The sequence below is a fragment of the Lepisma saccharinum genome, chromosome 19 (assembly GCF_977018435.1).
Source record: "Lepisma saccharinum chromosome 19, izLepSacc3.1, whole genome shotgun sequence".
Classification (NCBI taxonomy): domain Eukaryota; kingdom Metazoa; phylum Arthropoda; class Insecta; order Zygentoma; family Lepismatidae; genus Lepisma; species Lepisma saccharinum.
In genome coordinates, this window is record NC_139247.1 from 40,122,517 (window position 1) to 40,148,012 (window position 25,496).

At 38.0% G+C, this 25,496-nt stretch overlaps 1 protein-coding gene across 1 annotated transcript in view; it reads right to left on the bottom strand.

Annotated features, from left to right (window-relative positions):
• Positions 1 to 2,936: 2,936 nt before the first annotated feature.
• Positions 2,937 to 25,496, bottom strand: part of LOC146003114 (homeobox protein MSX-1-like) — a 50,348-nt gene continuing 27,788 nt past the window's right edge. Inside the window, exon 2 of the mRNA XM_083141290.1 lies at positions 2,937 to 4,680. Within this exon, the coding sequence (XP_082997416.1) occupies positions 4,235 to 4,680 (446 nt within the window). The 3' untranslated portion in view covers positions 2,937 to 4,234. The remainder of the gene's footprint in view (positions 4,681 to 25,496) is intronic.

Sequence of the window (25,496 nt, forward strand, 5' to 3'; positions counted from 1 at the left end):
GTATAACGGTACTCCATTCGTCCGTCTAGGGCAATTAGCCTCCGATCTACAGTCATCTAAATGAAACTCTGCATTTTGCTAAAAATTGGTCCGGTCCCGGAGGGCTTACATGACAAAATGGACTCGGTAATCAATAACCAGATGCAATTAATTACATTTTCAACAGAAATTAATCAAATCTGAAAGGATTTCACTGTCAATAATTAGAATTGAGGAATAGCGTTACTTAATTGTTGAATGATAATACAACATATCGGGAACTTACAATGAATTGGTATTATTCGTGCTAAAATTTCACAAAGAACTGCTTAGGGCAGAAATTACATGTGAAATTATAGAATTTGTGAAACATCACAAATTTTCTGAGCATTTTCAAGAGAAATTCCAAAACGATCACTTGTGTGTGGAATTTATTTCTTCCCCATCTGTATCCCGTCCTATACGTCTCTAATTTAGAAGAACAACATAAGTTCGAAGAAGTTCTTATGAACAAGCGGATAAAACAAGTAATCTGGTAATTTTACTAAACCTAAAAGGGTGGAGTGGGAGTTGGATCCTTTGAACCCCCATTAGATGCGCCCATTGGTATATAGTGTTGTGTAATGTGGCTACGCTAACATTTTTAATTATTCATTATCATGAGGTTGATTTATGATCAGATGAAAGACAACACAGTGCCTGGTTGAGACTCAAATCCACAATATACAAAGACAAGATAACCTAATTCAGGAGTCAATGTGCCCAGCATTGTTCAATCACATAAATTTCAACAATGATGAGTGGTTGTCGCCGCTCCCTCATAAGAAAAAGAAAACAGGTTAATGAATAAAGAGCTGAGTAGTTCATAGCAAAGAAAAAGTTTTTTAAGATCCTTAAAAAAGGGCGAAAAGACTCATCCCACACTATTTTCTGGTTTTGTAGAAAATTTTTGGCAGTAAACTTTCTCTTTCACTGCAAATCTGTTTTTGAAGTTAAAAACTTAAAGTAATATATAATACAATAGTGTATAGGTGCTGTAAAAACAGTGGCAGGTAACCAAAGTAATCGGACACCCTCCAGCCATTCGTATAAATACAAAATTCAAATATAAAATATATTTTGGTTGAGTCATATTTATTAAAAATATCTTTATCTTTCAGATAAACATCACAAGTAATCTACTCAATTTTTTTCACATTAGCACAAATGTTTCATTGTTGGTAGATCATAATTGTTACTGATAAAGGATTATTACAGTCCGAGCCCGGCTGTAGGTGTTTTATTAGTGAAAAAATTAAACTACTGGCTCCCTCTTATAATAACTTATTGTTCAAGGTTGTCTTTATAAACAGCGTTAAAAATGTACGTTCTCACTAAGCACAATATTTGTACTCGTACAACTAATATTTATAAGCATATGTGTTTGACGCCAGCGGACACACGTTTCAATTTTCCCGTAATTTCACGCACAGATTTTATTATCACTAACGCACATTTGCAACATGTTATGAAACACTAACAATATACAGTAAACCCTCGTTAACACAAATCCCAAGGGACCGAAAAATCAAGAGTTCGTGTTAAAAAAATTCGTGCTAACCGGTGATTTTCAGTTTTATTTGCAGATCTATGCCTGTCTGCTTCCTCTTCTCCATGACTCCCGTCTTACTGCTTGCAATTTGATGTTACTCGTACTGGCTATGTTAAAAAAAAATAGAAAAACACATCTGAACACACAACTGAATTTTTTGGTTAAATATGTATAAGCTCATTGTTGACACGATGATCGCTATCGTTGAGCAATTGCACCCAAGTTTTGATCTTGATGTTACTCGTACTGGCTATGTTTTAAAGAATAGAAAAGCACATTTGAACACATTGTTGATCTGAATCTGTTGGTTACAATACTGTATAAGTTGATTGTTGACAAGATGATAGGGATTGTTGAACAATTTCTTACAGAGGAACGACAAAGGAACAACAGAAAAAAAAATATGAAAAACTTTGAAAGTTCGTGTTAAATGAGATCTAATGACGCAACGGACTAAAAAGCAGTTAACCGATAAAACTTTCTATAAGATATAATACATCCCTGCCGGGACCAACATGTTCATGTTAACCGAGTGTTCGTCTTAAGCAAGTTTGTGTTAACGAGGGTTTACTGTAAGGTGTTCTAAAGTCAATCCGAAATGTTATTTTCTGTATTTCAAAATTTTCAGCATTTATAAAAACAAACTTTTTACATTTTGCGTTTGTGTCATGCTCAATATATATATTTTTTATCTTGTATCGAACCTATAGATTAAATTAAATTATCGCAGAATATGATTATTTGTATTATGTGTCCAACACATTCTCTGAAAAACCAAGGTCAGAGCAGGCTGAAGATTGATAATTCAATACAGGCTACTATTCAAGGGATAGCTTAACGAAGGCCGTAACTCCGAAAGCACAGTTTGGAGATAATGAACGAGAACTATTTGCACCCTTGCTCTTGCTGGAATATGACAATATCCATGTGTATTGTAGACAAATATACATGAATATCGTCATACTCCAGGAAGAGATGCAGGATCCAATTAGTTTTCGTTTATTAACTCCAAACTATATTTTCTGTTATGCCCTTCTTCCAACTATTCCTTCAAATCCATACAACAAAGAGAATAAAACTAAAACTTCCATGAGTAACGTTGCTCCAGAATACTCTAGTTACGGAATATTCCCTATGTTTACCTTGTCATTTTTCAAATACCTTATTTTCTTGTACGTCTTCGTGTTTGCACTTGTACATCTCAAATCTATCACTCAATTGGTATAATGTACTTCGGAAGAAAACATTGCATAAATTTCAAACAATTTTATTTACAACATTTCCATTCTGACAGATATCCATACATGCTCTGAGATAAAACAATCATTTGTACATATTTTATTTTTTCTATGTAAGAATGAACACACACACACACACACACACACACACACTCGCGTACACACACGTGAAGTTTACATACGCAGACATAAATGCTCACGTTCATTCATCCAAACACAATAATTTGGTGATTTTTTTTTTACAAGAAATGTCAACACTGCTTGAATGTGTGTATTTTTCATCGTAGTAGTTCACGCATTTTAATCAAATTATTCTTGAATTAATGCTGGGTGTTTTGTTTTTAATCTATGTGATAAGAAATGTCATGTTTAACACAGAAGTAAGTGATTTGACTGCACTATACTCCTTGTGTATTTGTGACATTTTCTGCCACAGTATTTTTAAGTTTTGGTTATAATGTTTACCATTTTTCCCTACATCATATGATGTAAGCAGATGTGCTAGAAAGAATGTCACATGGTGTGTTTTAGGCTCAAGTGTACATGAAGAAGGTACGAAAGTAACAAGTACATGGTGCCTTAAGGGTCACAAATGTAGTGAGAAGCAGATATTATTGTGCAAGTGTAGAGCCTTTTCACATCTGACTGCACTTTCCTTCGATCCATAAAGCACCACAGGACTGTGGAAGGCTGCTTGATGTGATGTTAAGAATGTGAGCACTGGTTACTCTTAATAAGCCTAAAGCTGCACGTCTGTCTTTGATAAACAAGCTGATACAAATAAATACAAGAGCAGTGGACATTTCATCTCGACAAGTATACATCACGCGAACTGATATCTTCTAGAAATATTTACAACTAAAACTTCATACAACATAGTCCCTGTAGTCTTTTTTGCTTCGAAACGCCAGAACTATACACTCCGAAATGTCTGGAGAACATTTTGGCACTTTCCTATGTACACGATCACTGATAGATGGCACTGGTGTGGAATTATTCTATCTGAACCCTAACCTGTTGCACTAGTGTCTTGCTAGCAGAGAGGTAGGTCTCTGAAGTAACTTTGGCACAGAGTATATGCAGTTGAGAGCTGGGGCACGGCAACTCTAGACTTAGTTCTTGGTTTTAAGCAGATCATATCGGCTATCTTCGGGTTTTTGTAGACGTGGCCTCTTCACCAAGCGGATTGGTTGTTGCGTTCGTGGCGCTCGGAGTAGTTGATTTCCTGGTTTTGGATTGGTTTACTACAACAATATGGCCAGTGCACTGCTGCGGCGTAGAACGACAGCAACATCGGGATTGATCGACAGTTTCCGTCAACAATCACGAGGATTAACGGAAATGCCCGAAGGAGTCTGCTTAAAAGCTCGTACAAGGTATAGTCCAGTCAGGATTCCAGTTGATGCTGGATGAGCACTAAGTTTTGTTACGAGAGTCCAAGGCTCGAAGATGGCGCTGACGACGAGGGGTGCGGGGGGTGGCAAAGGCTCGCGAAGGGGTTGATCATAGCCCCCAGCTGGGAATGTCTCTGCAAGGGGACCAGATGGTGAGGGCCGAGAAGCGGATGACCCGGGAGGAGACCGAACGTGGGTGGGTAGAGGGGTCTGGTGGCCATCTTCAGCTTCTCCAGCTCTGCCTCCTGGAGCCTCTTGGCCTTGGCCCTCCTGTTCTGGAACCAGATCTTGACCTGCGTCTCCGTGAGATGAAGGGAAGAGGAGAATTCTGCCCTCTCTGCGATGGAGAGGTACTGCTTCTCCCGGAACTTCTTCTCCAGCGCCAGAAGCTGCTGCGTCGTGAACGGTGTCCGGGGCTTCCGGTTCGGTTTATGTTTTCTTAGGTTGCACTTCAGCTTTGGTGGCTCGTTATTGGAATCTGAAAAGAAAAATATGAAAAATCCATCATACACACCGTATATATCTCACAGAGTACAATAGCATTGCATATAAACATGTAAGGGTTCCTTGTAATGGCATTGCATTATAATAAGTGACATCCTCTCTTTAGAATCTGCAGGTGAACGGTTGGTCAGCAGTCTCTCAGATTGCTGGATTTCAATCACATGATATATTCCTTTAAATAATAAATGTATCAATAAAATTTAAAGAATAAAGCAAGGAAAATAAGTAATAAAGAAGGCAAATAACGTCCTAGTTTATTTATTAAACCACTAGGACATACGTGGCACCAGTTTGGCGGCTGGTTGTAGATTTACACCAATAAGCATCATGTAAGGGTGAATCGCACGTAAGAGAAAGTATTTTAAGGGCAAAGATGACGTAGACTGCTGAAACTACACCAAGAATGGAGCATCTCACGTTAATCCTAAACTATGTTGAGAATGAATTATGCTCTATGAAATGTATTAAGCAAATTGTTAATGATGCAGAGTGTGAAAGCTATAGGAAAATTATGATTTTAGTAGAAACAGTTAGAGAAATGCAACACAGTGACAAGAATATAGAACCACTAGCACAGTTCCTCCGTAAATTGGAAGATACGATAAGCAAAGAAGGTAGAGGTGGAATATTTGAAGTGAGTAGGGAGACAAGTAAATGGTGAGTGGCAAGAACAGTACAATTTTAGTGCAGGGTGCACGGGACTTGAGCAGAGCAATCTAAGGGGGTTGAGCACTGGGAAGAATTCCAAAGTTCTCCAATATAGAGAAATGTGGGAGGTCACCTCTCTTCGCTCAGGGAGTGTAGTGAAGCTGTAAGTTGCTTTCGAGAAAGTCATCTAGCGCTACTATTGTTGCCAGATGCGATAACTTGTAGACTACCACCACACTTCCATGTTTCAAACTCGTAGAAATGCCCACATCAACGAAATCGGGAATGGAGTATGTTGCATTAGCTCGAAACAAGACCGAGAATGAAATACAATGCATTAGATCCAAAGTGAACGAATCTAAGAGTATCAACCCAAAATTAGACAGTGAAAAAGTGTTGCTTGAGATGAAACCGAGAACTAAGCAGATGTGTGTTAGTACAGTCACGAACAGTTCTGGATTGTTACGATCCCAATGACTTTCAAACGGATAGTTACAATCCAGTTTCAGTTACTTTACAAGATGAGAACAAGACTTCGTTTAGTTGCCATATTAGCTAGACATTTGTGATGTATGTGGACACATTATTGCTACAAATCGATATCTTCCATTACACGATATATGAATAGAGTGTGTCACGTACAATGCAAGCGATTCAAGCATATCTACAAGTAAAGAAGTCAAAACTTCAAATTACTCCCACAGTAAAAAAAACTTTGCTAATAATAGAAAATATTCAGGCAAAAAATCGTGAATCCACTTAGATAAATCTTAAGAATGCTCTAAATATATTTCATCAGTTCTAATACTTCAGGACCCAGAATATCTTGGAAACAACATAGGGATGATGTACGACTTAAGAGAGAGATAGAAATGCTATATTTAAACACGACAGAGAAGCAGGACATGACACAGAGTGGGATGAGGCTAAGCAGATAGGAAGGGAGAAGATAATACTAGTGAGAAAATCGAAGGAGGCCAAGGAAATAGAGAAGAAAGGCGAAGAAGACACAATGAACTGGAATGGGGGACTGAAGATAAACAATGAATGGAAGAAGGTGTTAGAAAGAGTGGAAAGGACAAGAGAGAAAGAGAAGAGAAGAAGGAAGAGGAATGAGGAAACAAAAGATAAGTAAAAAGAGTGTGAGTAACCACTTTCCAGAAAGGAAATGTCTAGCTAAATTGCCTGTGAGGTGAAAGTACAGTTAACAAGGGAAGGCCACCTGCTAGAATGTTCCAGAGAAAAAACAACCTTTCTAATAATCCTGTGTCTGGAAGGAAATTATTTTTGTGTATATATATCTTTCTGTTTTGTACCTTGTTTCATTTGTACTTGGTACAGAGTCTGAAGAAAACCTTGCTAGAAGGTTGAAATGTTACGTTTAGTTTATGTTTTATAATAAAATTAATTTCTGCCTTGGTCAGCATATTGAGTTTTCATATCATGGAAAGAAGGCTTAATGGTGTTATACTTGAAAACATATTTTTTCTGAAAAAATTGTTTCCAACATAGATAAGAATCGAATGACGGTTCGGTAACTATTACCTGGCAGAGTTCCCGTTAAGAAATGTATATTTCAATATGTGATGTCGAACACATTTTGCAATACCTAGTCCAGAGTCTCAGTGGAGTTTTGTCTGAATGATCTATTAATAACCATAAAATGTTTTGAAATTCGTTGAACATTTTCAACCCCGTAGCTAGATATTTTGCCGCCCTAGGCAGGATTGTGGTTTGGCGCCCCCCCCCCTTACACACACACATTGCCATCCATGCCATCCACAAACATTTTAAAATTTGTTCTTATGTCATGGTTTATATTTACATTATACAAATTTTGAAATGAAGAAAGAAAGAAAAAAAAACATTAAACGTTTCTTCTTCATCACCTCTTTCTTTCTCTGTTTCTATATCTTTCTTCCTTCCCCTGTATCTTTTTCTGTTTCTATATCTTTCTTTCTTTTTCTGTACCTCTTTCTTTCTCTCCTTCTATATCTCCATTTCTTGCTCTGTACCTCTTTCCTTCTCTGTTTCTGTATCTTCCCTTCTTCCTCTGTACATCTTTCCTTCTCTGTTTCGATATTTTCATTTCTTTCTTCCCTTGTACTTCTTTCTGTTTCTATATCTTTCTTTCTTCTTCTGTGCCTCTTTATTTCTCTGTTTCTATATCTCCCTTTCTTCCTCTGTACCCCTTTCCTTCTCTGTTTCTGTATCTTACTTTCTTCCCCTGTACCTCTTTCCTTCTCTGTTTCCATATCTTTCTTTCTTCCTCTGTCCCACTTTCCTTCTCTGTTTCTATATCTTTCTTTCTTCCTCTGTACTATTATTAGGTTATTAATGCGTTATATGTTCAAAGATTTGTAGTTTGGATTCCTGATTTTTTTTAAAAAAAAGTTTAGCATATTTAAGAATGTTTCAGTCATGTCTTAGGGGAGAGGGCCCTGGGTTCGAATCCCGGCCTGGGCATGGATGCTTGTGAGTGGCCCTTCATCATATCATCACTCTTCCTCATCCTTGCAAATTAGCCAAAAGTGGCACAAAAAGCGAAGTAAAATAAAGCAAATCAATCTTAGGAGAGTGAGAGAAACTTTAAAAACGTAGGGACTATTAACACTACTTTTGTAAAGAGAAAATTCCAGCAGTGTTTTACCAGAGTGACTCTGCATATTCTTTAATGTCATTATTTAAAAAAAAAAATAAAAAAAATTGAATGGCGCCTCTGTGCAAGGCGCTCTACACTTAAGTTCCCCTAGCCTACACTCAGAGAACTAAATGCATCATATCGATTGATGCACCAGAATGCATCGATTGATGCACTAAAGTGTGTTTTATGGCTTCTTCAAAGAATCAGATTCACATTTGATGCATTTGTGTTCATTTTTGTATGTGGTGAAAGAAACACCAAATTGAATCATTTGATTCAAGTGAGGATTCCTTTCAGTCGAGATTCACTTCAATGCATCAATTGATGTTCCTTGATGCAGCTTCCTGCATCTCTTTGAATGATGCACTTAAACGTTTGGTCTGAGCTACAGAGTTTATGTAGCTCAGACGAAACGTTTAAGTGCATCATCAAAGAAGATGCAGGAAGGTGCATCAAAACTGATCAACTGATGCATTGAAGTGTATCTCGACTGAAATAAATTCTCACTTGAATCAAATGATGCACTTTGGTGTTTCTTTCACCAAATACAAAAATGCACCCAAATGCATCAAATGTGAATCTGATTCTTTGAAGAAGCCATAAAACACACTTTAGTGCATCAATAGATATGATGCATTTAGTTTTCTGTGTGTACGGGCTTGAACGTTTTCAATTGTTTTAACATTAAATTGGAGTGTCTCGCACAATATGTTCGAATTCATTAATTGATTAATGTTAATAGTATTGGAAATATTGGTCTATTTTTTTTATTACGATTGGACTTGTTAGAATTGTACACTTTTCTCCTGGTTACTGGAGTAAAAATCAACATCGTAGCTTATTTCCTCAAAAAAACATGGAAGTTCCTGAACATTACATAAAGTCCAGCAAAAGAGAAAAAGAAAGCTGTAAATCTTCAAGCAATAGAAAGTGTAGAGAAAGAGGTTATCGGGAGAAAATGCTTCTCTGTTGCTACACAGTCACCTCTGCACCCAGGCGATAATTGTGAGGAACCTTGGTTATTATTCTTCAAGTTCCCTGGCCGACATTTTCGTGTCGGAGTAGTTGGGATTCCCAGTTAAGAACCAGGTGGCAGGTTGTTAGCACATCATACTAGAAAATATGGAACGTTTAAATAATAATGCCACGTTCCTTTATATCTGCCGAATGGTTTGCCACTCGTCTCAAGCTAATGCAGCCCAATTCGTTTTCTATCTTGTAATGCGCTTGATTCCTTTTGGTTATTTTACTTCGCTTTTATGCCACGTTTATCTAATCTTGAAGATGAGGATGAAAGATGATAAGATGAGAACAATCACTGAAGATAATAGTGGCCGAGGGTTCAGACGCCACAGCCTCGTCAGTCTACAAAATATAGTCGTCCAGGGTGTACTGCGTTGAATACAGCACCGTTAAGCACCTATACCCTTGTGCAGGGTCAACGAAGTTAGTAATAAGATGTGTTTTATACAGCGTATATTGATACACGTGTAGGTTTAATTGTATCGTCTGCAAATATACTGTATAAAGAAACAAACTGCCGGAGTACTTGTTGAGGCCAGTGTACAACACACTGTAGTTTAATATATCCGTGATATGTATAGTTATTTCAGAGTTTATTACTTCGAAATATATAAATTATTTAGAAAGAAGATCTGTTATATAAAAAAGTTGAACTTTCTTTTTCAAAATAAGCTAAGTGAAACGGGAATACACGCGGGCAGCAAATAGGTCAGGCTGCAACCCACCAGAAGAGCTACAGCTCTACCAAGGTGAGAAAACCCCTAGCAAACTACGAACAAATGTGGACAGTCATTTGTTTTCTTCTCTCGCTTGTGCCCGAGTGCCCCCATGTTACCATATTTATAACCTCCCTCTCTTGTGAAAATATTTAAAAGGTGCAGTTCTCTCCTTCATGATGATACAAGCACTTGGCTGGCATCGCAGGGGCAGAAATGCATGGCAAGCTACTGTTGCCCATGCTCCCTCCGCTCTCATTTGATAGAGCTGCACAGAAACGGAGGAAGAAAATAGAAAAATAGGTATAAATAAAAAGAAAGATATAGAAGCAGAGAAGGAAAGAGGTACAGAGGAAGAAAGGAAGATATAGAAACAAAGAAAGAAAGAGGTACAGAAGAAGAGAGGAAGGTATAGAAACAGGGAAGGAGAGAGGCACAGAGGAAGAAAGGAAGATATAGAAACAGAGAAGGAAGGAGGTGAAGAGGAAGAAAGGAAGATATAGAAACAGAGAAAGAAAGAGGCACAGAGGAACAAAGGAAGATATAGAAACAGAGAAGGAAGGAGGTACAGAGGAAGAAAGGAAGATATAGAAACAGAGAAAGCAAGAGGTACAGAGTAAGAAAGGAAGGTACAGAAACAGAGAAGGAAAGAGGTACAGAAGAGAGGAATATATAGAAACAGAGAAATAAAGGGGTACAGAGGAAGTAAGGAAGATATAGAAACAGATAAATAAAGAGGTACAGAGGAAGAAAGGAAGATATAGAAGCAGAGAAAGAAAGAGATACAGATGAAGAAAGGAAGATATAGAAACAGAGATAGGAAGAGGTACAGAGGAAGAAAGAAAGGAAAATATAGAAAGAGAGAAAGAGGGAGAAGAGCTGAAAAGATAGGAAGAGGAAGCAACAGATAGGCAAGGGCATAGGTGACTATATCTTAGTATTCAAGACTACGAAAGCACCCCATCAGAAAATATTTCTTCCACCCTTGAACACACTCCCAAAGAAATTCTCCCTCGATCCCACGCTTCTTGCTTCAGTAGCGCCTCTGCCGAGTACACGGGCATTTCCAATCTAATTCCTCTATTTCTGTGGTTACAACACCGCATTTAGGTGTACATGGCACGAACCCCCTCTCAAACCACAGCCCCCACATCCGTCAAGCCAATGAAGTGACGTAATGACTAAGATAGCTGCTGAAACCAAGCTTGACGCTTTACAGAACTGTCACGATGAGGATATTGGAAGCTTGTTTGCAGATGACACGCGTTTCCCTCTTGAGGGAATGACAGCGTGGTAAATCAGGCTTCAAAAGGGGTTTCCAACCGCCATATCTGCAAACACTGTTTCTTTTCCAGCACCCTCGGAAATCAATTGAGTTTAACTCCGCCCCTCCGCGCTCCAAAATATTATCTCCACAGTTGTGCGATTGAACCCGGTCCCGAAAGTGAAGATAAGACAGATTATTCGCACCGTCAGGTGAAACGGGAGAAATTTCCAAAAATCGGTCGCCATGGAAACGCGATAACAACTTAACAATCGACTTCGGTAATTATCTACCTAGTCGGTGTCGTCTCCTGGAATCCCATCCCCCTCCTCCAGTTCCAAAGCCTCCAGCAACATGAATTTGCATCAATTGTGGAGAGACAGGATTTGGAAGGCGCCTTTTCCAGGACCCACAGATCAAAGGAGAGACTTATCTGGGCGTTTGCAAGGCTTCTGTGATGAATGGTATCGTGCTGTCGGAAATTATTAGTTAAGAACACGGCCCCCGGGAGCTCGAAAGCTAGACAACAGGTGGCTGTCAGATGGGGGATGGTAAACGCCGCAGAAGCAAGCGATAATGGGAGAAGGGGGCGCCTGATAGGGTTTGTCGAAGAGCGATGTGCCACCAGGAAATTAAATAATAGATCTCGAGAGGTGGGTCTCTGTGACAAACTGGGATGGCGCTATCAAATCACACAGTTCCGTGAAGGCTTCGTTTGCCACTATCTCGCTGAATCTAGCCAAGGTATCGAAAAAGAGAACAGAGTATATCGAGCGAACCGAGAAATACAGACTCCAAAAATGAGACATCGGGTTTTACCCCGCTGGTATGACAATTATTTAGTGGTCTGTGAGATATTTGTCCTTTGAGACATGTAGTTATAAATGCTACTAGTACCTAGGTTTCAGAACAGTATTAAAACACGAAACTCATCATGAACGGTCGACACAGCACGGCTCGGCTCGACTCAGCCAGCCACGGCACAGCACAGCACAGCACGGCTCGACTCGGCTCCACTCAGCCAGGCACGGCACTGCACTGCACCCGTCCAGCCGTCGCAATGGAAAGCTCATCAGAAAAGAAGTTTATGGTAGTTGCAGCTATGGAGAGGACTAGAGGCAGGGACAAGAGGAATGGTACTTCTGTAAAACGTCCCTCTTCGGTATTCCTGCTCATTTCCTCACACACATCACAAGAATGTTTACAATAAACAGGAATCTGCATCAGTGTGACCTAGGTGGTCTGGGACGATGGCCCAGGACCGTTTTTAATCCTTCGGTAGGCATTCTGGCCGTTCTGCTCATGTACCATCTGAAGCCAAGTGTACGTTTCACTTAGTAGTGTCGTCATACTCTCCTTTGAACAGAATTTTGTTCTAGGGGGCAGTTCGATCAACATTGTTCGATTGTTTTTAAATATAATTTTCTATTAATTCGTGTAATTAGCCTTCAATTCTTCTTAGTGAAAGTGAAAACCAAATTTACCAATGTTTGTCTGTGCTGTACTCAACTGTGTCAAGCTGACCGTTCATGACGTGCTTAAGGCTTTGCATTTCGCTTGAGGAATGAACTGCTTATTGATATAGCCACTGCCAGAGTATTACGACTGATACGGTCCAGATATTAAGCGTATCTTTATCAACGACCGTACTCCATCCTTCTTCCTACCGAAGCCACAGGGGTGCTACTGTAGAAAATGCAAGGGGTTGCCACATCTCGTTCTTGGCTGTCGGCACAATTATACAGAAGTGGAAGAATTGTGACGTCAATCAATTCTGGACTGTCCTTGCTAAAGCAGTCTGAATTGGGAGGACCAAAGAAGTGCACGCTGCTGTAAACGGCTGGTCGCGTTGCACCCTCCAAGCAATCCCTTTCTCTGTCGCGCGTTCATTGGTCCATCACCGCTCGAGTCAATACTTACGCAGAGAACTCTGATTCATTTAACTGCTTATAAAGCTTATTGTTTTTCTACAGGTAAGTAGCCTTGGTGTGGACATGGCTGATTCTTTGTGTCATTTCAGCAATTTCGTCTAATAATTGTCGTCACGATTGGAATAAAGATTCAAATACAAAAATGCACAGGGTGCAACTATACTTTTATTCATAGTCCGAAGGTCGAACCAAAATCTCTAACGATGAAGAGTTTTTCTCCGACGTAGGTTAAGTCGATATCAATTCGTGTACAAAGCCCCCTTTTTTCCTTACGTATCTCCCCCCACAGGAAATTCTCGAAAACTGTGCACATTATAAATACATTGTTTGTTGATACGAGGCCCATGGCGTGGTTGTTATCATTTACAGGCATGTAGCGACATCTAGCTTTTTCTGCAGAAATACAAATGAGCGTAGCGTGTCACGGGACATTAAGAAATGCAAGAGCAACGTGTGATACATCTGGACGCCCATGCAGCGTATCCACGATAAGAACACACACACATATACAAATAATTCTAATCACACGTCCGCCATCTTCATGTGGTTCCTACATAAATGACACTACACTGTGCAAGGTTGCCAGCTGCATAGAAATAATTGTGGATATTAAATATTGTCGGGCACAAACTATTCTGTCAAGATGTAGCTTCTAACTGGGACCGGAATTACAATTGAGTGTCCGAAGTACTGAAATACAATCTGAAATACTGGCGTCTGTAGGGGAGAGCTAGTGGGGCTACGGCTCCATCCGAAAATGTGAGAAAATCTAAATTTTAAAAGGAATCAAGAGAGAACTCGGAAAATCCAAATTGGTAAATGCAATCCCCCCACCCACATAAAATGACGCCCAATTACCATTTTTGTCTTTGTACAACTTTTAGAATAAGGCTTAGAAATGACAATTACGAATTATTTTAGTGTGTGTCTTGCTCCTCTTGATGATGTACGTTTGAGAACGTTTTATTGGAATTCATGCTGGAACAGGGTTGCCAGACACACTTTATTTTTCGCAAGAGCATCTTATTCAGCCTGTTTGGCCATCGTCTCGTATTTCGATAATAAATAATTATTTTTTCAATCTTCAATTCAAGCAATACATGCTACGTTAATCGGAATTGCTTCTCTCGGTGAATTGTTGTTTTAACATCTTGTAAAAACTTTGTAAAAATCTACAAGTAACTCAAAACTATGGATGGAGGTTTCAAGAAGGTGCAAGCATGAAGTTGTGAGTTTGAATTTTTAATTCAAGCCTAAGTTAATAATTAGTACATTTGTGCTTGAAGGAATTTTACAGATCTAAGTTTTGACGTTTAAAAAGTTTTATCGAAAGTCAAAAATTTGGTATAGTAAATATTAAAACTAAAAATACAAAGAAATGTGGCTTAAAATAGCACATGACGTATCTAGTTTACTAAATTTTACTATTCTGCGTTGGGTCTGGTGCGGGGCATATCCAGCTGCTACCAAACGCTGAAACTAATTGCTAAGAGCTCTAACCTGGCCTTCGTAACCTAACAAATCTAACATAATTCCGATTAGGTTTAATAATGCATAGGGTTTCTGTGTGAAACTGGCAACATTGGTTTTGTTCCCGCCTTGTTGATGACATTTGCAAGCGGTGTCTATTTCGTTTATTTCTCATGGGAAAATCGCGTAAATCTGGAAGGCTTTTGTGATTTTCAAGATTTCTGCTCAATTCTAAGCTGGTAGGTTAAGGAATATGGTTTCATGTTTCTCCTGTTCTTTATTGTTGTAATGAAATTATTGCACATGGTTTTTGTTTAACGGTTGGTTAGCTAAACCCTAAAGGAAGTGCATTGACGTCCCATTGCCAACAAATTGTTTAATCGCTGCACGCTTTCAAGGGTGTCAATAATTGGTATTGCTAATGTACATGATGCCCATTTACTTGGCACAAGGGCCAATAACTCGCAATTTGGTAGAAATAGGCCTTTCATGTTTTCAACACTACCATGGTGCTATTGAAAACATAAGAATGACGATGTGAGCGTTCTGACTTTGATAGCTTTATGTTAACCAGTAGTTGCCACCAGTGCCAAATACCAGCATTCAGACTGACAACTATTGGTACAGACTTTCGGTATTTAAACCATTTCACTGATTTACTTTTCCGAGTTCTTTCATAATTTTCATTAGGCATATTCCTATTTGAATTGTTTTATAACTACGATATAGGCTTAGCTACTACGTAACCTACAATAACTGTGAATGTTAGAGGCTTAGCACATTGTAAATATGGAGTGCCAACAACTAGACATTATCAGGTTCTGAATAAAAAATTAAATAATTATATAACTGCTTTCTGTTTTTACTATGTCTCAATCGATTTCACTTCAGAATAGGTGTCAAAGTTTATAAAATACTGAAACACAAAAGATGTACTGATACAATATGTGTAATTAATTTTTTTCCAACTAGTTCCTCTTAAAGTGCCAATAACTGGTATGCTTACCCTCTGTGTTTAGGTTAGGAGATCTTGGTAGCAGCTGATTGTGACTCGCACTATACCATTCTGCGTAATAAATTTATTTATTGTTTCTTTATTTGCATAAAATGAGAGAATTGATGTATGATAATACCTTTAGATGTTCATCTAAATCATTTATTCAATTTATCTATCTTAATAAACAATATATCCTCGTAGTTTAAGAGATAAAAATATCTTATGGCCTTTCGTATAATATCAGAAATGTAATCCTAATAGTCATCTCAATCCGCAGACAAATTACAGCATAATTGTTTAATACAATCGAAATAATCCGCTTCTGTCGCTCATTACTTACTCATTTTGAAACAATACCTTTTGTTTCCCTCTATTGGCCATTACTGAAACTACTTTCTACCCTAAGTCTGTGCAAAACGATTTTTTTAAAAAAAGAATGATTTTCGTCGTAGACCTGGCAACGCTGCCCAAATGAGGATCGGTAGGCTTACAATCTGCAGGGGACTCGTAGGTATGGCCTAATGAAAAGAAATCACGCAACAACGAAAGGAACATGTTGAGAGCAATGATTTATTGAAAGTGATAACATGTCCTTTTCTCTTTTCCGCGTGCAGTTTTAACAGCAGCGGCGAAGCTTCTAGTTGCATTGTGTGCACAGTGGCGACATCAAGTGAGGTAGTCCTGAATTATTGTGGCTACTTCTCTACAACGATTACGTTGACATGGGAGAATGAACTAAATTTGCATACTGCATTAATATAAGTAAGATTTTCGAACTGCAAGTGTGGCACGGTAACCAATCGGGACCTTATATTTCGTATTTCAACAGTTTCCTAAGCGTTACGTAAGATCGGCCCACAAGGAATTTCCCAGAAATCAACCAGAACCTTAAAAAATAGCGCAGGAACAGTGGCGGCTATTAGGGGCACGTCCTTGCCCCCAAGTCTTGGCACCCAATCGGCGCTACTGCAAAGGAATGATGAAAACCTTGAAAGACTGCGAAATTAATATACTTGCATATTTAGGTGAGCTTTTCTACATATTTACATATTTCGAATGTTCTGGTCAGGGGCAGCTCAAGATAAAATTTATACCGTGCCCCCCCCCCCCTCCCTGGTCCTGATACTTTCCACTTTCCTCCAATAAAAAACATGACCATGTTATGTATTTGCGGTTTTAATTAAAAATAATAGCCTTATTTCTAAAAAAAACTTTAAGTGTTACTGTTTATTGTAGATATGTGTTTATTTAATACCTACATGATGGCATCAAAATAACAGTAATGTCTTAGCTTAAGTTCCTACATGATTTTGCAATATTCTTATTATGTTATGCAGCAGTAACTTCAATAAATTCTTGTCAATAAATCCAAATCCTTTTAAAACAAATAGCCATGCTTTGTAATCAGAAATAAAGTTTCGGCGCTAATCAAGAGGGCGACCCCCTATAGGAGGGCCCCCCTAGTCCCTGAGAGTCACCCGGTTCACAGACCTTAAACAACCTCTGTTTCTGAATTCGCAAAACTCCGGACCTTAGTTAAGACTAGTGGCCTACCTTGGAATATCGTGACAGGATGATATTTCATTTACGTAGAAATTCCAACGAAAAGTGAATGCTCTACCAGAACTCTTAACCCGAAAATCTGACATCCAACTGAGCTACCGAGCCGCCACCTTTTGTTTTGCCTGATTTTTCGCTCTTGCTGTTTAATCTGCGTGGAATTGTCTGTCAATGCTCCTGCCACGCGATCTTTGCCTTTGAAACACAGATGGCGCTTCATTGCACTTATACATTTAACATGATTAGCTTCATTGCAAATACAAACGTACGTATACAAAAGGCCCATTTGATTTGAGTCTTTAAAAGTTTGTCAGAAGGAAGTAGCGAAATCTCTTTTCAAATGGGAAGTTAAAGGAATGGCGTGTTGGTCTTTGCCCGACTACCGAGGTAGAATACTATGAAATTTGACTAATAGTGGAACTATATTATGCGGCGCAAGGAGCTGTTGTTGTTGTTTTAGTTAAGCCACGATTTCACGAAAACAGAACCAGTGAAAATACTTTACTATTCCCTCGTACGGTCAAAACTAGAATATGCGTCAGTAATCTGGAATCCCACTCAAATAGACTTAATTCATAAACTAGAACGTATTCAGTCAAAGTTTCTTAGATATCTAAAATTCAAAGCCTGTGGAGAATCTCCAACATTCGATTCATACGATAATCTAGTCTCAGAGACCAACTTCAGCAAATTAGCACTCCGACGACAAGTAAATGACTTGTTCTTTCTGTATAAAGCAATTAACGGTATAATAGACTATTCCAACTTATTGTCGTATCATTTAATGTTCCCATTTCCAAAACACGTCCCAAGCACAAAATCTTTCATTGCCAGAGAGCGAAAACTTCAATTCTTTCTACCTCTCCGGTGTGGAGAGCGTGCAACTCTTCAACACAATTTCATGTGTAAATAACACAATTGAAAATGTTGCAATGAGTTTATACAATTTTAAAAATACTATTACTGGAACACTGAATCTATTGTAGTAATATTATGTAATTAGTGCCCGACCCTGTGGCCGAGTGGTTAGCACATCCCGCTGCGACGCCAAGGGTCCCGGGTTTGAATCCCGGTCGGGCTTGGTTGTTTGTGAATGTCCATTCATCAATTTCATCATTTCATCACTCATCCCCATCTTCGCAAATTAGCCAAGAGGCACAAAACGCGAAGTAAAATAAACTAAATCAAATAAAATAAATAAACAAATATTATGTAATTAGAGTACTGTAATTGGGCTTGGCCTGTTGAGCTCTATCAATAAATATATAAATAAATAAAATAAATAAATACGTTGCAATCTCAGGATGAATTTTCGGGTCGTATTTTATAACGGGCTTTCACTATAGTTGCAAAATATGTTCTTCACACGGACATTATATGCATAAATACTTTGAACTATCATTAAGCACTTTAATGCAGGGATTCTATACTTTATCTCGGGCATCTCTGGAGCGAGCGAACGAAAAAGTCCCTGCGCAAGTATCGTGACTCGATAGAGAGCGACCAATGACGCCTCAGGGGGCAAGTGAGCACATGAAGAGCAAAATGCGGCTGCAGCTATCACTTGTTAGCAGCGGCGCGTACTACTTTGCTCCGCCCACTCGCTTGCTCCCCTTCTCTACCGTTATGCGTGTCCTTGGCTCCACAGCTTTCCGGGACAATGCGAATGGATGGTATTCAATTCAACGTCACCACGCAGTGTGCTCTGTTAGGGGCTTGTTGACGAGTCGGAAACGGCAAAAACAAAATTCGGACCATCATCCAGGCCATTCTTTAAAAAAGGGTTTGAGAAGCCTTCACAGCGAGAAAATTTGCATTTCACCATTTTACACACTTTTCACTGTTTCTATGGCTTCAGGAAAGGTAAAAAGTACACATTACTCATACGGCAAATACCATATGCAAGAGCTTACCCGCCATGCAGGCACATATCTAGAAATATATTTCGGGGGTAGGGGGTGATTCGAGATAAGTTTCTCATAATAATAATAATGTTTAAATTAAAATAATTGTAATTACATTAAATTTATAAAAATAGTAGCTATTAATTAAAATATTCAAATTAATTAGTATATTTTATTACATGAATAGGTAGAAATACTACATAAGGATAGTGATATAGTCGACGCGCTAGCTACGTTAACGACCAGCTGGTTTTGAAGTCCACGGAGCGCGCCCACCAGCTGCAACATACACCCTCAATCCACAGTGTTGCCACACATCTACTCTACGGCACCTTGTTCCTCCGCCTTCCCACGGTCTCCACATTGAAGTTGCAAAGCACGGCAACAGCCTATCCGCAGTCATGTGACTGAGACTTCACGTGGAGTCCATTGGCGGAAGGTTGAGTGTGGCCCGCTGTTTATCCCCACCCACGTTCGTGGCGGCAGCTCTCTTCAGATCTTGGACGTTAACCAAGTAAACACGTCATCTATATCCCAGCACGTATTCATTATCTACATTACGTATAGTTAAGGTTGGCAAAATTTATAAAAAAACAACTGCCGTGGCAAGGAAATTAATGTCAATTATATAACGAATTTAATATTTATTGAATATAAAAAAAGAGGGTCTTAGATCCAGTTGACGAAAAGTTACTATGCATGTTATTATAAGTAGTGATAATAATAGATATTGTATAATAAATCTTCTTTGCTACTGTCAAAGTCGTATAAATCCAATAATATCCTTGTCGTCCAATAAGTTCGGCGCAAATAACCCTCGGGTATATTTTCATTATTTAATTTTAGTTATTTCATTATTTTCATTATTTAATTTAAGAATTTGGTAAGTCTTTCGGGGGGTTACGGACCCCTTGGACACCCCTAAATACGTCCTTGCCGCCATGTTTTCAACGCCGGAACTGATCTGTTTGCCAAAAATCTGGCGCAATGAATTGTGGGGAAAGTTCTACGCTGAATATCATACATTGTGGCATTCTGCTCGTATGTACGGCACTGCAATGTTAGATTGCTAACAAGGAAATCGTGTGTTTCGCTTCTAGTCCTAACACTTGTTCCAGGGACTTGTAGAGTGGGATGCATAAGTATTACCAAGCAAAGTGTCCACCACTACGTTCATTATCTTTGTTTTACGCAAACAGTGTTTCAGGAATTGAATCAAAACAGGAAACAAGCTGTCGACAACCTCTGAAACAGCATATAAATAAAATCCCATTCTCTAAAAATAGATAGGATGAAAGAATGAAATTCTAAAAATAGTTGTGGACAATTTGCCGAGCAATACTATATATCTCATAAAGGCATTTTTGTGCAACTTTTTAAATTATTACCCGCGATTTATCTTCACAGTGATATTTGCACAAACCCCAATGACAAAAAAGACATTAAAATTCAGGGTAGCCGTTCGCTCACAAATCGGCAGAAACACAAAAGATGTTCTTTTCGGATTTAAACGGTAAAATTATTCTGAAACAAGCTGCTAATTTAGCAATTCATATTCTGTTTACGCCCAAGTGAGCTTATGTCTTGTCTTTCTTCAAAGGAACTAGAACGCCTTTTGAAAAAATCCATAATAATTAGTAGATATTACGGAATTTATTACAAAAAATCAACCCATTGTCTTAAATTTTTGTACTAGTTATTGTCTGTTAAATATATAAATTAATTATCATGAGATTTCCTTGTGCTTTATGATCACTTAACTGAGAAGAACCTGTTTCAAAACTAGTATTTTTCACAGAAATGAGCCTCTTGACTCATGCATTATTTACAGCAAACTATCTCATTAAAGTACTACAGATTAGATACCATTAATTTGAATAATTATTTTTTGTCGTTTTTCAATTTATTCACTTTGATGATTCGAGCAGAGCAGGATAAGTTTACAACTTCTATGTAACTTACATAAAAATTCAATTGTTACTTCATATACAACATAATATACAAGGTACACCTTTATCTGCATTACTTTATAGTTTATTCAACTGTTTAAATTAACAATAAAATAAACTCTGAATATTCTATTATGACTCTTTAACGATTTCAAAAAAATAATTATTACAAACTACAAATTAAGGTGAAATTATTTTTGTTATGGAAATTATTCATGTAACCATGAATGCTGCGTTTGAACTTTTAGTAATTCAATTTCCCTCCAAGGATTTTTTTTTCGGTATCGGTGTGTCGAAATATCTGGAGCCGCACATCTACAAGAAATTAGAGGCCAAAATCAATCATTTTTCACTTATTTTTCGTTATAAGAAATTTTCTAATGGAATGAATATATCCAAAACCCACCATCTTGCACACAAAATAAGTGAAAAAAGGATTTCAATTATAATTTCTTGAAAATCCCGATCACTATCCCGGGTTTTCAGCTTAATTTTTTTTCGTTATAACACACAGAGAAGTCGGCTATTTACAACACTTCTATAAATAGATCACTGCTTTTTGTTGAAATAAGAAAAAAATCTTTCCATCTACAGGCAAGAAATGGAGAACATTACGTTTTAAATATTACAATGCAACACAAACGGACAATGGAAGCTAATTCTTTTCATGCATTGCCTAGGTATTCTTATTTTTAATGCTTTCGAAGATATTATAGATGTACAGCTCCGGACAGATCCTTATTCCGTGATGCAGAACAGTTGGGAAATTTCGAATTGTCCTGTATTGGGAGTACTTCTCATTTTTCTTCAATATGAAAATTGGAAAATTTGTTGGGAATGATTGTCCATTCTAGAAATACGAAAACAATTTAAAGAAGGAGAAATGGTATGTATAATTTCTAGATTTCCATGTGCGTACATGTACGTATATGTCAGGTATGTTACATTAATTGCCTGTCCATGACCAAACCCCTCCCGAATTCTTTTCTGGGCAGGCCCCTGTTGTTGCGTGCGTTCTAGTAAAATCACCACCATCGCATGGTTTCTTCTTTTGTCGTGATTGGGAGAAAATAGTTGCGTTTTCACAATTGTAGGATATTTGCAGCCTCGGATGTCAAATTAATCACATTTCGAGCAAATTGCGTGCTTTGCTCTTTCTTATTTAGAAGAATTCATGCTCCGAATATTTGAATAGGGACATGCCTTCCTCCCTTTGTGATTGGAGCGCTAAGAACACGTGACACTCGTCTATTTCTTTCTCCAAATTCACGATATTCCAATATTAGCGAAGGGCATTCCAGAAATGTCTACCCCATGCACTGAGATTTATGTCTAGACCTCTTCAACAAATTTGATGTATTGGTAGGCCGAAAGATCTTCGAGCGATACTCTGTGGACATATTAAAACCTTCCTTGATAAAACGTAGATGGGAAGGGAGATTTGTGGCACAGGCGAGGAATTTATTTGGATTTTATTGAAATTGATCGCTGGAGGGAGAAATTGAGAGAGAGAGAGAGATAGGAAAACTTAGCAGAAATATGGAATTCTTTCTTTTCCTCATTAAAATACAGGTAGAATTTCCTTTTGCCTCCACAGGGTGTTTTGGATTTCCGAGAATTATATTACAGATAGTTCCGGAACGAAAATCGAGACTAGACTCACTAGCGCCGCCAGACGGTTGGAAAACAAGTTTGAGTTCCACAATATTGGATTTACTAGGTCTTGCGATTAGACCGCGACCTATAGTGAGCAACACATAAAATGATTGTACCTGGAGATCTGTAAGTATATTCAATGAATGTACGCTTTCAGGTATTGAATATATATTACATTTTGTGCATTACTGTGTTTTAGTTACATTCAATCTTCTCCCAGAAGGATGAATTAAGTATCATTTCTCTGTGTTACAGTGTGGTACAACTAATAAAATTACAAAGGTGCAGTTGTGATTTTGTTCCTGCATTGCTTTGACTGTCTCGAGGTGGTGCATTGCATTGTACATTCTGCAGAATGATATAATACTTGGTGTGAACTTAGGAAATCGTTAGTTAGATAAATAAAATCTGGTAAAGCTTAGAGTGAGAAAATAAATTTTCTCTTACATATTAGTTTAATGTTTCTTTCCTGTAAAAGTGTAAATCTATTTAATTTGTTCAAGCGAAACCTAGGTTACAGAAACTTCCACTACTGATACCATTTTTTATGTAAATTGGTCAGAGGTTGTGCAAGCGTTATAAAAGCGGATGCTTAATTACAATACAAGCAGAAAGAACATTTCAGTAAGATTTTAAATGTTATTTATTGCTTTCTCCTTCTTCAAGAATTCTACGAAACCGGAAATTGTCCCATCATTTAGCAAATTTTATTAGAAATTGGGATATTTTCTACGTTTCTCGTTTGCAGAATTCAAAATAGGTACCAAGATTTTAATGTGTCCTTTTTTATTTGTTTATCGTCGGATAATAATAAAGTAGAGATTCACTTTTCGAGTATGAAGCTAAGAATAGATCCCTGGTTGAGAGAGTTGCGTTCCTTCCACTAGATGGCTCTGCTTCTTCTGATATGTAATCTGTGATTCTACAAGACAAGGAAGATATTTTCGCATAAGTATATTGGAGAATAAATTGGCCAAAAATTAGCCGAAACAAGGCGAAAGGCCAACAAATAAGAAGAAGAAGAAGAATAATTTGGAAACGCTAGTTGTCCCATCATGGAATAGTTAACATTTGGAGACAGTCTAACAAAATGTCGTCAGAATCACAAACTATAAGAAGGAAAAAGAAATCGAATGTGCTTAATGCCAATCCCGAGAAATGATCCTGCTCGAGAAATATTTAAATAATGATCAATGTATTATGTTAATGTGGTGTGTAATTCTTAGATCACATTAATTGAAGTGGCTTATGGAATGTTGATTATCAGTAACTCAATATGCTGACCAAGGCAGATTTTTTTTTTATTATAAAACATAAACTAAACATAACGTTTCAACCTTCTAGCAAGGTCTTCTTCAGACTCTGCACCAAGCACAAATGTAACAAGGTACAAAAAAGGACGATATATATACACAAACATTACTCCCCTCCAGACTATTAGAAAGTTGTTCTGGAACATTCTAGCAGGTGGCTTTCCCTTGTCAACTATACTTTCACCTAAAAGGCTGAACATATCATATTTTCTTTCATCTAGAATGTGGTTGGACTCTTTATCTCACGCTCTTTTTCCTTCATTCTTCTCTCCTCTTTCTCTCTTGTGGTGTTAGAAAGAGTGGAAAGGACAAGAGAGAAAGAGGAGAGAAGAAGGAAGAAGAATGAAGGAAAAAGAACGTGAGATAAAGAGTCCAACCACATTCTAAATGGAAGAAAATATGATATGTTCAACCTTTTAGGTGAAAGTATAGTTGACAAGGAAAAGCCACCTGCTAGAATGTTCCAGAACAACTTTCTAATAGTCTGGAGGGGAGTAATGTTTGTGTATATTGTATTTTTTTTTGTACCTTGTTACATTTGTACTTGGTGCAGAGTCTGAAGAAGACCTTGCTAGAAGGTTAAAACGTTACGTTTCGTTTATGTTTTATAATAAAATAAATTTCTGCCTTGGTCAGCATAGTGAGTTTTTCATATCATGGAAACAAGGCTTAATGGTGTTATAATTATTATCAGTGCACGGAATTCCGAAATGAAAGATCGGACAAAAATATTTTTCAAACATTTATATTATCCCAGATTGTTTCACTTCCGTATTATTATAGAAAAATAGAATTTTCCCTCTCTCTCTCTCTCTCTCTCTCTCTCTCTCTCTCTCTCCAGCTTATGAATTGATTCTTTAACGTCGCTCCTCAACCTACGAGCAATGGCGGAACATTGTTGGGTTGACGGTCTGGATATAACCGGGTTCTTTTCGAGACCTGCCAGTTCGGTATCAAACTCCAAAGAGAGCGTATAAATCACACTCATGCAGACACCCCACCCCAGTTGCTGCATGTTTTAAAATTTATTGCTCCCTCCTTCTTCAAGAATGAAAGGGTTTCTCTTGGCGGCGGCGGAGGGGAGGGCAAGATCGATCATCGTCTGCCATGGCCACAATGCAGCCTACAAATCAATTTCTAAACGGTATCAATAGCCAATAGTTGCCTACTTCCGGTATGGATTTTTTTTAAGGTTGCGTTGGTTCTCGTGGAAACTTGTGAAGGAAATTTCCATGGAAAAGAAAGAGAAATTGGTCTGCTTCTGAATTTTATATTGGCAATACGGTAGTTTTATCTCGTTTCGAAATTACTTTCGCGTTCTTTATCAGAAGTTTTTTTTATTTTTTATCTGCCTCACACACGCATATTAGACGAGTCTCTCTCCACGAATATTTACAATTAACTGTCTGGGACTTCAGATGCATACAATATAGCACTTAAAATATTTTTAAAAAATGCTCTGAAGTTGTCGAAATGTTCACTGAACTAACTTTGGCAGTGCAACAATCTTTTGAGTACTAAGCCCTGCCAACCGCATGCATGATCAGAGCACGAGGTCCACTGCTAGACAAGATTTTTGACACCTACAAAATATTGAACTTGCAGCAAATAGAGGAAACTTTAAAATTAGTAGGATATGGTGTAGTTTCCATTCTGTGTATATCCGGTGGAGGCACATAGTGGTTCGGATCCCACTTTAAACTGTAGGTCCAGAC